General features: G+C 40.3%; 1 protein-coding gene across 1 annotated transcript in view; it reads left to right on the forward strand.

Annotated features, from left to right (window-relative positions):
* Window positions 1-14474, forward strand: part of HGD (homogentisate 1,2-dioxygenase) — a 42045-nt gene that overhangs the window by 1120 nt on the left and 26451 nt on the right. The window contains exons 2-4 of the mRNA XM_055316464.1: window positions 4183-4254; window positions 5075-5163; window positions 8803-8908. Of these exons, the coding sequence (XP_055172439.1) occupies window positions 4183-4254; window positions 5075-5163; window positions 8803-8908 (267 nt within the window). The remainder of the gene's footprint in view (window positions 1-4182; window positions 4255-5074; window positions 5164-8802; window positions 8909-14474) is intronic.

Consider the following 14474-nt stretch of genomic DNA (forward strand, 5'->3'; position numbering starts at 1 on the left):
AGGAGTTTGAAGAATCAAACATCTCCCTAGCTGACAGGGATCCTGAAAACACTCAACACTGAGGTAAATGAATTTATCTTAATGCCTGACTAAGAGAAAGGCTGCAAAAGAACTGTCATTCGTTGATTCAGCAAATACTGTGTTTTAGTACTGATGCCATAGATTAATATTGGAAAGGAACTGAGTCTGGGTTAGGTAGAGTCAAGAGAAACTTCTTGAAGAAGGCTGTTCCTGAGCTAAGTCATAAGAGATTAGTAGAAACTGGCTAAGTGAAAAGAGTTGGGAGGCAGAGAAAACAGTGAGTACAAAGTCACAGCACATGCAGATAGCCCAGAACGTTCTGGGAGCCAAGAGAGTTTCAGCTAAATTTGAGATGCTGTAGGGACAGCTAAGTTGAGATACTCAGGATGCAGTGTGATGTATGGATCTGGATCTCAGGGGAGTGGGTAGGGCCAAGAGAATAGATACTAGAGCATGTCATCGTATCAATGGTTGTAGCTGAAGTCTTGGAAGAAGGAGAGTCCATAAAAAATGTTTCCTGATGAAAATCCTATGAGGAAGTTCAGCAGAGGTTGGAAACATTCTTACCATTTATAAATAAATTATATCTAAAATCCTATCCTGCTGAAATTTTTAGCAACTTATTATGCATAGCACCAGCAGACCAATGTAAATTGCATGCTGGTCTTTGTTCTCAATTTCAAAGGCTTTCTTCCCTGCCTGCCTGCTGTCTAATCTCCACAAGCAAAGGTTAGCTCTAGAGATCAGGAATCCAAACACGAGAGCCAGATTGCATCATTCTAATCAATAAACATTATATAAGTCAAAAAATACACTTCTCAGCTTTTATTTCTTCATTTTAATGGATATAGCAACACAAAGCCTCAAATGAAATCACATTTACATAAAAGCAGCCCAACTGGGGGAAGAAAATTCAAAAGATAAAATAATAAAAATAATTTTCAAATCCACGACCCCCTGTTCTTAAGTTGCTTCACTTCTACAAATCTTTATTTCCTCATTTCAAAAATGAGGAGCTGTTTAATATCCAGACTTTGCCCCCACTCAAAATATTTTGATTTACTAGGTCCAAGTAAGTCTGTGTTTAACAAATTTCTGGGAGTGATTCTATTAGCTAGAGATGGGACCCACTAATTTTGTCATTTTGTTTCCTGTTTCTGCTGTAACAAATGACCACAAATTTAGTGACTCAAAACCACACATATTTATTCTCTTACAGTTCTAGGAGTCAGAACTGTGAAATCAGTTTCATGGGCCTAAAATCAAGCATCCCCAGGCTGCCTGCATTCTGTGACTGAGGCTCCTTCTCCAACTGCGAGGTGCACCACTCTAGCCTCTGCTCCGGTCATGACACTGCCTCTTCCTCTTCTGTAGTCAGATCTCCTTCTACTTCCCTCGACTAAGGACACTTGTGATTACATCTAGGGTGTACCCACATGATCCAGGGTAACTCCTCATCTCAAGATTCTTACATCACTCACATCTGCAAGGTCTCTCTGAGTATATGAAGTAACACAAGTCCCAGGGCTTCCGACAGAGATATCTTTGAGGGTCATTTATTCAGCCTCCCACAATGACCTGCAAGCTCCCAACAATCTCTATTGTCTGTTCCCAACACAGTTCGTTGGAAATGCTGGACTCTTTCCACAGGAACAAGGTAGCTCTAGTTGCATCTCTACCCTGACTTCTCTCTCTTTCCTTTAAGCTCAGTAAAAGGCAGTGAGGTGCACCATCTGCTCATCCCATCAGGGTGTTACCCACAATCAGAGTCGGGAGAAAGCATGTCATAAACCTACTCTGACACACAGAGCACATGCCGGGAACCAGGGGAGGATTAAAAAGCTGTGTACTAGGCAGTTGCCAGACCCCCGATGGCACTGAAGTTGCCATGATTTGTCCTTTCATTTAGAAAAGATTCATACTATTCTCTTGGGAAAAAAGTGAAATCATATTTTTATGCTGGGTCCAGCTATTCAGAAACCTGGACTGAAGAAAACATACAAACTCATTTGTTTAATATTAGATTTTCTTTCCTTCTTGCATAAGGTGTATTTGTACATAGCCACTGAACCAGGTGCCGTTGAACACTTGGATTTTCACAGCTGATATAAGCAGAGTCCAGATTCTGCCCTTGAGCTCAGCACCTTGGGAAAGCAGCTGCAGAGTACTGCTTCCTCAAGTCAGATGCCTTCGGCAGTAGGGGACATGGCATTTGAAAGCTCTAATAAACTCATCTGTAATTCTTCCCTCAGAGGATTAGGAAAACCGACTGACTGGAGAGTGAGTCAGCATTTTCCGCCTCCTCTTCAGCCAATGCACCACAGCTAAGATGCAGAAACCGGCTCAGAACTCACACCTCTCTCAGAGCTGGGTGGCTCCCTTCCAAGTCACCAGCTGTTCTTTCTACTTTCTTTTCTATTTTTTAAAGCAGTCAGAAACAAATGCTTCAGAACTACCTATACTAAGTCTCCTTTCCCTTGTCCCAAAAAATATATACAACCCTGCGTTCTTGTTCTGAGACCACCAGCAGAGGAGAATGGGGAAGGTTAGTAAGTAAACCCACCCATGCCTAGAGAAGGTTCCGCTGTCTAGTTGGAGCCCTCCAACTTCCCTGCCTCCCTTGCAGAGAGAAACAATGTGGCTGTTGAACAGAGTGAAGGCCCTGTAACGCTTAGTGACTTCAGTCACAGATTGATCCGAAGGTCCATTCCACAGAATTGAAGATAATTTGAGGTCGTTACCATTTATCAGCACTTCAAATTCAATCCTTGGATTGAATCCCTGATGGTGAGCGTGAGATCCATTCTGAGAGAAGAAAATTTTATCTAGTGGAGAGCCAGAGTGCTGGTTCCCAAAGAAATCAGTCCAAACTGCCTGCTGCTGCTGCTGTTAACCTATCTGTGTTTAATAGGATTCATTTTCTCTTAGTGCTCATAGATCTTCAAAAATATATTTTAAAAAATTGTGTCTGGAGGCAAAAAGAATAATTTCACTTCCATTGCTTTCTAAGTCATAACATTTCACATTTTATATTTCTTCCAAATATAGCAGTTACCGGCCTGATCATTGCTTACACATCCGGGCATATCGCATTTAGCTCATCCTTCTCCATGCTGCTGAGAACTCTGGAGGGCTTACCCTCCACCCACTTACATCCTTCTTATATCTCTTAAAGACAAGGGCTCAGATGGTGGTGTTTCACTCACTGAGCAAGGCTGCACTTGCACTATCCTAGGCTAAAATTAAGTGCATTCATTAGGAACAATGATGGGAAGAAAATGGACATTTTTTTCATATTTAAATTAGAGAAAAGTGGGTTATGATCCCACTTCTAGCAGCATACATACACTCAGAATAGGCTCTAAATGAAAGGCTAAATCAATCTATTGAGTATCTTCTGGCAAACCAGACACAGAGCAATAGAGGTAAACAAGACTGCCATAGTCACAGATTCCATGGGGCTTATCCGCTAGCAGAGAAATCAGATAGATGCCATTGTACCATTGTAGACAGACTGGTTTGGCACTTCTCTTGAAAGCCTCTCATATCTTCAAACTTCATTTTCATGTATCCACAAAAATACAGATACATACACAAGTGTTCCATAGGTGAACCAGATAACGTAGGTTTCTGACTGCAGCAATATTAGTTTGGAGAACTTTTGCTTATGTGTTTGCTGTAGATTGGATCCACATGCCTCTTTATGGTTGCTTGTTTCAGAGTATGGAGGGGAATGGAGCTCCATGTTCAGGAAGGTTGCCATCCAGGCCCAGCAAGTTCCTATGAATTTGGAGTTGAGGTGATGCCTGAGTTATCTCTTTTCTCCAGAACTCCCTGGTGGAAGAAGAATTAAAGAACCTGTCCTTGGAGTAGAGTCATTAAGAACGAGCCCATAAATCAACTAAGTACAGATAAGGGTGGAAAGTCTATACTATATCTAACAGTCTTCTCCCAATTAATTGGTGGTCTTTAAAATTCACACAGAGCGTATTTCCTTTCCTGAATGGCCTACATGCTACAACACAGCAAACATATTACATATGGAACATCATACACAAGCACATGTCCATATAGAAATTCTTACCTTCATTAGACTATCAATGTTGTGAAATGCTCCTTAAATCCTGTTAATGATACCCTTTGTGTCTTTGTCACATGCAGTACATCCCCGGATTTGGGAATGAGTGTGCCTCAGAGGACCCTCGCTGCCCAGGTGCCCTGCCAGAAGGACAGGTATGAATGACTAGAATATTAGCTCAGAGAACTCTGAATTCTAGGAACAAATAACCAGCCCTCAGGCCAAATCACTTCCACCCACCATTGTTCCTGGGAATTGTCTAGAAGTTTTACAAATCTTGAAGATAATTAGGATATAGAACAATGGCAATACAAAGATTAAAGTGGGACAGTGGTCACCTATGGCAAAGCACCCTATCTGAGATAGTAAAACTAACTATAGGAGCTTTCAGGAGGATCCCTAGGCTCAAGGTTAAGAGGACTTCCTTGTAGTTCCCTTGAACAGCATAAGATATGAGAGTGATCAGAAAATAGCCAGTCCTAAAAATGTATTCACAAAGATGTTTACACTAGTGTTGGTTACAATAGCAAAAATATGGCAACAAAAATTTTTTTCAAAAAATTTAAAGAATATTTCATGGCATGGCAAAATGCTCACAATATAATATTTCCCCTTTCAAAAGAAAGTCATGATCATTATAGGACTACACACATCATCCTTCACTGGATCCCCATTTTGGAGAATAAGATTGAAAGGAAATACCCAGTATATCAACATTGGGTTACTTCTGGATGGTGAGATACTGGGTTGTATTTTATAAATGCTCTACATTCTGCATGTATTGCTTTTCTAATCAGGGGGGAAATCACCTAAACAGGGCTACAAAAAGTATGTGTGGTTTGGGGATGGTCATGTGCAGTGCCCCAGAGCATCCCCATCCAGGACAGAATTCCCCACACTAAATTGCTTGGCGGGAAGGTGGGATGCTTTTCTGATTGAAGTGATGTTGCTTATTGCCTCCCCCCCTTTTTTCAGAACAATCCTCAAGTCTGCCCTTACAATCTGTATGCTGAACAGCTCTCAGGATCGGCTTTCACTTGTCCACGGAGCACAAATAAGAGAAGGTACAGGATTAGGTTAATTCTGACCTGCAGACTGTGGGATTTATGACTAATACTTAGTGCTGGCTCCTACAGCCTTCCACGGCTGCCCAAGATTCTGCTTTTCTCAGGCTGTGCTCTGTGTAATAGTCAGGGGATGGGCCTTATCTCCAGCTGAGATGTGGAAGTGACTAATGGAAGAAAGGAAGAAATATCTGCACAGGGTCTGGGAAGCACACATGTCCAACTCGATTTACAAATTCTCACTTTTATTCAGAAGAAAATGTCCCCAGTAAACTGGCTTTCCCCTAAGGGTCATCCAGTTGGGTTTTCAATTTTGGTTTACTTGGGGTTTTTTTGGTTTGGTTTTGTTTTTTAAATAACAGTTAACTCAAAATTACAGATGATTCATTATACCTTCTTCAGAAGATAGAAGTATTACGAAGTATTAGGTTCTTTGCATGAAAATATTGGATAACTAAGCTTGGGCAGTTGAACAGTCATGAATTATTGCCCCTTGTGGTTTGAATTAATAAGGTTTTACTCTTTGGAATTTGCCTTTGCTGGAAACCAGCATATTCATTAGCACCATGTGTCATGTTCCATGTTTGCTGTAATCTCACAACCCAGGTCAATGAACTTACTCCTTTGATTGACTCCCATGGGATAGGTTGAACACAATAGATGTGTGGTTTGGGGAGGCAGTAAGTGCTGTGACTTAAACAAGTAGTGTGGAACTATAGGAATATCAGGCTAGGGCCTCTGTGAAGAGGGCTGCTCCTAATATTGGAGACCTGAGAGAGAGAGCAGTTGATCTGGTACTGCTTAGTGGGACAGACGGGGTTTACCGCCACAGACTCCTCCTGAGAAGCAAGTAAGATAACAAGTACAACACCACAATGGATCACACAAATGATTAGCTGTTTTCTTTAGCAGCTAATTATGCCCACTCTGGAAGAAGGTCCCCTGAGTTTAAATCCTGTCTCCTTCTCTCTTCAGCTGTGTGACCTTGGGCAAGTCATCTACCTTCTCAGAGTTTCTGGTTCCTCATTTATAAAAGAGATAATGATAGTATCTATTTCATAGTTGTAGTGAGGATTAAAGGAAAGAATGCCTATAAAGTACTTAGCACATTGCCTGGCACATGGTAACAATTTTTCCAATCATTATTATTGTTACCGTAGCAGAGTTTCTCTCTCCAGTACAGGGTACCCCTTAGGAGGCTGTCAGAGAACTGAATGTGAGCTATGGCAAGTATTATGCTTCCACGTCCATATCAATATTGCTTTTCTCTTGATAACTATGTGCATGGAGGGAAGAAAAGATAGTTTCTCATACTTGCCAAAATCTAGGGTTAATTCTATTGCTCTTTAATCATCTCTTGCTCTCTCTTTTTCTGCAATCCCAAACAGTCCAGGTAAGGTAAGCACGCAGACAATTCCTGTCCATTCTAATTTATGACAACCTAGCTTCCATGACTATATTCTTGACTTTATGGCCCATTCACTAATGGGACACCTGGGCTCCAGATTCTGCTGCCTACCCCTTTATTCAGTGATATCTTCAGCCAGCAGGAGCTTAACTCTGTTCCAGGAGGCTGAAAAGGAGCTGTTGGCATTTCATTAAGAAGCTGGCACAATTCCTTGAATCAGAATTAAATCTCTGTCCAGGGCAATGTAGTGCTGCCTGGGGAGGTTTATAAACAGCTAAAAAATAAGGGACACTAGGCATGGCTCACCCATCTGTTTAGAACTCTCCAAAAGTATCCACAGTAATTTTGTGAAAATGCTCAAAATTCCAAGGAAAGAAAGAACCAGTTCCATCCATAGGTGAGCAAGCCTGGAATTCTTAAAGTGAGTCACCACTCATTTAAACCACAGAATAGAGGGCTCTCAAAAAACTATCAGAGATTATACCTACCAACGGTTAATTTTTATCAGATTAGTTAGTTGATCCCTTTGTACTGAGAGGGAAGAGTCAAGATAGGGAATGTGGAAAATTTGGACCATCATAAAAACCCAGATGATTATCTGGGATTATCAACTCATATCTAGTAAGTGAGCACCTACTGTGAGGGGGGCATTCTAGATATACAAGCTGAATCCTTGCAACAATCCTAGGAGATAAGGATGAGAAACAAGGATCAGGACATTTTTGTAACTTGCCCAGGATCACACAGTTACTTCTAAGGTACACATACATGTCCTTAACTCCATATACTACTGGAAGCTGCAGAGGCTTAGTTTATTCATAGCCTGAAGTCCAAGGTCTGAGGTCACATCATTTAGAACTGGAGGAATCAATTGGAAACTGGACAAATCTAGCCCTTTTATCTCCCAAAGGGTTCAGTGCGGGGCCAGACAGACTCTGCCCCTTGGAGTACACTGTCCTGGGGCTTAAGTGGCCAGAGCCTATTCAAGCAGGTCTGGTCTTCCATTGTCAGAGGTAGTACTCCTTGTCATTCTGTATGCTGCCAGAGTAATGGCCTCTAAAAGGACTTGAGTCCCTCTTAGCAAATTTCAGTGTTCCTCTCAACTTCTGGATGTCCTTCAGGACTCTTGCATCAGAGAAGCCTGAGGTCTGGGTCCTGGCGGAGATCTCTGGCTTAGGCCTTGCCATATACAGATAATAAAACTTGAAGGAAGAAAGGAAGGAAGGAAAAAAGAAAACCAAGTTACAAATATACTTAACTATAAGACTATATGGACAGATCATCTTACAATTTTGGAGTACGGAGTGTTAATTTCCTAAACTTCTTATAAATTAATATCAAAAAAGATAAATAACCCAATAGAAAAATAGTAAAGGACCTGTGCAAGTAATTCATAGATAAATTACAAAGGACCAATAAACATACAGCTCCTCGACCTTACTCATAATGAAGGAAATAAAGAATAAAAATGAGATATTATTTTTTACCTCTAAAGCCAAAATTATTTTTAATAATACCCCATATATATGAAGATGTGAGCCATTAGGCACTCTCACACATTATTGTTGTGAGAATAAAGTGGTACTGTGATTTGGCAATTCTGTTTATACATGCACTGATGACATCTGAGAGAATATACAAGAATATGGTTAAGCTCTGATGTTTCTAATAATTGGCCCTGAAGAAACTGGAAGAGAAATTGGAGAAGCCATTTACCCTTAGGGACTTTTGAATTACTTAAATTATTTCTACCACCAGCGTGTATTACTTTTATATTTTTTTAAATTACATTTCAAAAAACTACCCATATTCTTTCAATCTACATAAGGAGTCGTTGTCCGCACATTCCAAAGCAAAAATTAGTATCCAATGACGTATATACACTAATGTTTTTCTATGGATTTTCCTGTACAGATATCCTTCAAGGTACTTCCCCTTCCTTTATAATTGTCCTTGGGAAAAACAATTCTTCATTTTTTTGTCAGAATGGGAACCACCAAGAGCCAGAGCCTCAATTTGAAGAGTGATTGGTAGAGTGGAAAGGTGGGAAGAGGCCAGGGCTATGGGCAGCAGTGGCTATTAGGAAGTGATGCTGTGTCATTGTTGCTCACATTAAAGCCCACAGATCGTTGTTGACTTGAGCATCTTCCTGATGGTACTTCCTGAGCCAGTCTGCGTATCTCTCATAACATCACCCAAAACAAAGCTTACTTGTCCTTGTTTTCCCCCAGTTGGCTGTATAGAATTCTACCTTCAGTTTGTCACAAGCCCTTTGAATCCATCGACCAAGGCCATGTCACTCACAACTGGGATGAAGTTGATCCTGACCCTAACCAGGTAAACTGATCCTGTGAATTGGAACATACCATGCACCCAAAGCCTTGAATATAAATATTTAAGGCAAACCTGGGTCTTTGAGAAATTAGATATTTAAAAAAAATAAATGCTAATATATGTCTGGTTTTTTGCTCATACTTGGGTGGGAATTTTGGAATTGATTGTGCGTATGTGTGAGTGTGTCTGTGTGTTTACATACTCTGCTTTCAGTAATGAGACCCAATACTATAGTGGACTGAGCTCTGTTTTTGTTTTTTACCTTCAAGAATTCCAGTATATTCCTTTTGTCTCTAAACTTAGGTACATGCCACTGATAACAGGTATATAATGCAGGAAGTTAAGCAGACCTGGGTTTGTATCCCTGCTCCTTTACTTACCCTCTGGGTCTTTGAGCCCCAGTGTAAACTGGGTGATCACAACATCTGCCATGCAGTGATGTTGTGAAGATTACATGAGAGAACAGGTGTGACCATGCTTCACACAGTGCCTGGCACACAGGAGGCAAGATTCATGACTCTGATACAACCATTTTGATATATTCACTTAAAGGCAGCATCATAAAATCAAGTATAAAATCTCAAATTTCATATTCGGGTAAATTTGTGTTTTCATTTTATGTTTTTAAAAGATGTTATTTATTTATTTGAAAGACAGAGAGAAGGCACAAGCAGGGAGAGGGACACAGACACAGGGAGAGAGAGAGAGAAGCAGACTCCCCGCTAAGCAGGAAGCCAGAGGCCGGGCTGGATCCCAGGACTCTGGAATCATGACCTGAGTCCAAGGCAGATGCTCAACTGACTGAGCCACCCATTTGCCCTTGTTCTGTCACTTTATTTTTTTTTTTATTTTGAGGTCCCTATCTAATAGGTCCCTATATATAGGTCAAATATACAACTTCATTTCAGCCTTCCCTGGGAATCACTGGTTTTAAACAATGCCAAAGTAGAAGTAGAGGTTGGGCCTTTCTGGTTGGTCCTCCCTCACTGGATAATGTTGAGATGTCCACTGTTCTGCTGCTATCATGCAGAGGCTTGGGCATGGAATCATCTACAAGTCCACTTCTGGTTCTCTTGTCCTGGATATGCCACACAACTATTCCCTCCTTCTAAGAGTTGCCAAGTACAGATTCAAGAGGCTCCTTTGTAGGGATGCCTGGGTTGCTCAGTGGTTGAGCATCTGCTTTTGGCACAGGGCATGATCCTGGAGTCCCGGGATCGAGTCCCTCATCGGCCTCCCTGCATGGAGCCTGCTTCTCCCTCTGCCTGTGTCTCTGCCCCTCTCTCTGTGTGTCTCTCATGAATAAATAAATAAAATCTTTAAAAAAAAAAGTCTCCTTTGTATTCAAAGTCCACACAGATCCATCAGCCAGATCATCTCTCCCTCTCTCTCTCTCTCTCTCTCTCTTTCTCATTCTCTCCTTCCCACAGCCCAAGGAAATCTGATGCCTCCCTTTGGTTTACCAAGACGTTATGTCTATACCTACAAATCCCTTTCCCCTAAATACTTAGACTTTTTTGTAGAACAAAAGCCAGAATAATCATAGTCACTTTTGGTTTCCTGATCTGCTCTATCTCTTCCTAATTATGGAAATCTCAGGGAACTGAGTACCTGTTTGAATGCAACTTATTCCTCTCCAACAAGGACAGATAGGAGACATTCAGAATGAAAAACAAAATGTGAGTTAACAACTTAAAATGTAGCCATCTCACAGCCATTTCAAGACCAAGATATGTTGTCTAATCCTCCCTGTTCACCACTGCTCTATTTTTACCTCTCAGCATAAAGGAAAGGGTTAGTCTCTGCTCCAGCCCCCAACCCTGCAGGGACCATCTTCTACCAAGACCCAAAGCCGGGTTTTCCACTCCTGCCTGTTTCCCCTTCCTCCAGTCAAGACTTTTGTGCAGAACACAGTTTGCACAACCAACCTGGGGACCTTATCTTCATCTAGTCCTTGGGTCTCACCCGGCCTCCTAATCCAGTCCCATCTGACCACTTTCTCTCCCACCCTCAGGTTAAGAATGCTTCTGGCAGACCATCCTCATTTAACCATCTAGTTGCCCATTCAGCTCATAAAGGGCCATAAATCATTCTAGCCAAAGTCACTGCTCATTCTCCGGGAATCCGCTGGATTTCTCAATGGGTTACATCTCAAATTCACTAATTTCTCTCTTAGAGTTACCATGGTTGTGCTTGTTTGTTTTTGACCAATAACAGACCAGACTGTTATTATATTACTGTATATTAAGACCAGACTGTATATATACTGTATATTAAGACCAGACTGCTTAATAATAGGACTCTATCTTCTGTTAGTTAGGTCTCTATCATCTACCTGTACTTTGATAGGATTCCTGGTCAGGCTAAATAAATTAAGCATTTAATATACACTAGTTTTGGAAGGTTGAGAGGGTATTTGAGCCACAAGAAGTTTCTCTATTCTTTTCTTAAGGCAGCATAAGGGAATACATCCAATTAAGTTTCTGATAGTTCTCTCAAGTGGAGCCAAATCTCAAATTATACAAAGGAATAGGGTGGTTCTACAATCCAATCAGCAAGTAAGACAAAAATTAAGTACAAACAAAATTATCTCTGAAAAATCCCTTGAATCACCTGCAAATTATAGGATACATGGTTTTGCATATGCCACCCTATATAGTAATTCTTATGTACACTGAATTTGAGAACTGACTATGCTAAATTGAACTAGACTAAATGAAGGATTATAGGGAAGGGTCATAAGCAAATATTCAGGAATTCAAATCATGGGGCCTTTACAACAACTATTAAATAACTAGTGGTAAATAAGGCAGAGTGGGAAGTTTCAGTACCCCTGCCTGCTCATATCATCCACACCAGTCCTCGGAGCTTCTATAACCTTAATATATCTTCATAGATATGTTTATGGACATGTGGTCAACATTGGAACCATGCTTATTTTATAGAATTTATTTGGTCTGGGGGTTAGATTTTAAGTCTAACCTTTAAGGAAAATATGGTGTGATGTGAGTCTACTGTGAGTAGGATATGTAACATGCTCAGTAATATCCTTTTATTACATATTATTATTATTTCTAGGGCTATTGATACATTTTATTTAACAAGAATATAGCCCCTTTATAGTTTATTTTGTAGTACAGGTGGCTTATCACTAACTAACCTCACTCCAACAGAATTTTTCTGGCTTTGTCTTATTTAAAGTAATACATAATTATAAAAACTCAAATGATGTAGAAATTAACAGGAGAAAATGGAAATCTCTCATCATAGGTGAGAGTCAAGTGTACCATTTTTGCATACCATTTTGCGTATTACTTCATAACTAGTTAACATACATTTTGAGAGGCAAGTCTGAGGCAACTGCATTAAAAAGCCTGTGTTAATGTAGAAGCATCAAAAGAGCTGCATCAAGTTTCTGCCTGCTTTCTAGTAGATACTCAATATACATTTATTTTCTCTCCTTCCCTGTGTTTTCCCATTCTAGCCTTCCTTTGCACTCCTCCTTGAACTTGTTACCTTTCTTCTGTTTTGAATTCCTTCAAACACATTCAATATGATGGCCACCAAATGAATTTCTTCTCTAGTGTCTCCCTTTTTCCATTTATGACCTTGGTTCACACGCATTGGAACAGCTGTGCTCCAGAACAGTGCCTCTGTGAGCAATAGCTCTGATAAGGTAGTGGTTTCTCATCCTCTTGTTCTGTGACTTACATCCCCTGCCATCCTGCCTCCTTTGCCCCAAGACACACATCCTGGCTGTTCATGTTACCTCTATCCTTTTGTCTTTTCATTTACACCTTCTTGACAAGTTAATATCTCTTTCCAATTTTATGCTTCATTAATAACCACAGCAATCTGCATTCATCACTTCTCCCCTCTCACAACCTCTTCCAAATATGGACACTAGACTGTCATCAAGAAAGTCTCAGAAAATTATATTTAGGTACCCATCTGACAGTCCTTCTCTGTTGAAGCCTGTACTGTAGGTATATCTTCACCTGTCACAGACCAAAATAAATAATTCATCAGCTTTACCATCTCCCCACATTAGTCATCTCTGGGAATTTTAAGACTTGAGAATTATCTAATGTTTCCTCCAAGATAGTATCATGGGATATGCTATCATCACTGTCATCTTTGATACTTTCCCGGGAAGATTGAGAACAATGTTCCCAAAACCTTTATTTCCTCCTAGTGTCTATTTAATCAATTGTCTAAGAATTAATGCTCTTTTTGAGCGTATTTAGATTCAGCCTGTGGACATAACAAGTTCATTCCAATAGTATTTCACATAAGAAAGATACTTATTTTTGTTCATCATATACCTTTCCTCTAACTTCTGGAATCACAGAATTTAACAAATAAATCTGCATCCAATTTACCTGTGATTTTGCAGATTTCAATTAGCATTCCTGAATCAGCATTCCTCTTTAAAGAACAGAATCCTTTTTTTTTATTTTTTAAAGATTTTTATTTATTCATGAGATATATATATATATAGAGAGAGAGAGAAGCAGAGACACAGGCAGAGGGAGAAGCAGGCTCCATGCAGAGAGCCTGATGTGGGACTCGATCCCTGGACTCCAGATCACGCCCTGGGCCAGAGGCAGGCGCTAAACCGCTGAGCCACCCAGGGATCCCAAGAAGAGAATCCTTTAAAGTGTATCTTTCTTATTACTACATCTCTAATCTTTCAACTTTTGGAAAGTCAGACTCTGAGCCAGTTAAGCCTCAGCTGAGGGAATTACCTCTTAGTTCTCACCCAGTGTTATTTGGACGAAGTGATAAACACCTTACATCTAATTAAAGACCAAACCATAAAATTCCCTTTGCTTCCAGGACATTCAAACTACCAAAAATGCTTCCAAAAAATACCCCCTCCTAGTGGATTTGCTGTCTAATTTGTCAAACTATTCAGTTCCAAAATCCCTAAAAGCCCCTCTCTCCAAAAATATCCTGAGTTTCCCACTTCCTTAAGTTTTTGACCATGTCTCTCCTATTCACACCAGATTTCTTGAGAAAGAAATCTATACCCATTTTATTATCCCTACTCATCCCTTAACCCTTTAACAGTTCAGCCTGCCCAGGACACCCTATTGAAACTTGTCTTCTTTAAGCAATAATGCACTCCCCATCATTAATACATGTTTTTATTCAAAACTTACATAAAAGTGCCAATGCCCAATAATCCCATCAATGCAAAGCTAACCACTTCTAATGTTTTAACTTCTTTCTTTCCAGTCTTAATGTTTTGTACATATATGTAAATAAATAAGATCTGGGGTCCCATGCAGCCAGAAACCAAAAGTAATTGAAAATAATTCCAATCTTCATTTGCTTCTCTTGAGAACATTAAAGAATACTCAATTCTTTAATTGACCATTTGGTAAACTCCTCAGTTCCCCTAGACTTCAGTCCTCTCACACCCACACAGCTCATCTTCCCCAAGCTCCTCAGCCCTGCCTCTGGATCACAGTATGCCCCCTCCTCCTCTTTTCTGCCCCTAGAGAATGAGTGTACAGTGTAGGTCACCATCCCTTTTCCTAGGAGACTTACACATGAAACATGG

Source organism: Nyctereutes procyonoides, unplaced genomic scaffold (assembly GCF_905146905.1).
Source record: "Nyctereutes procyonoides isolate TBG_1078 unplaced genomic scaffold, NYPRO_anot_genome, whole genome shotgun sequence".
Classification (NCBI taxonomy): Eukaryota; Metazoa; Chordata; class Mammalia; order Carnivora; family Canidae; genus Nyctereutes; species Nyctereutes procyonoides.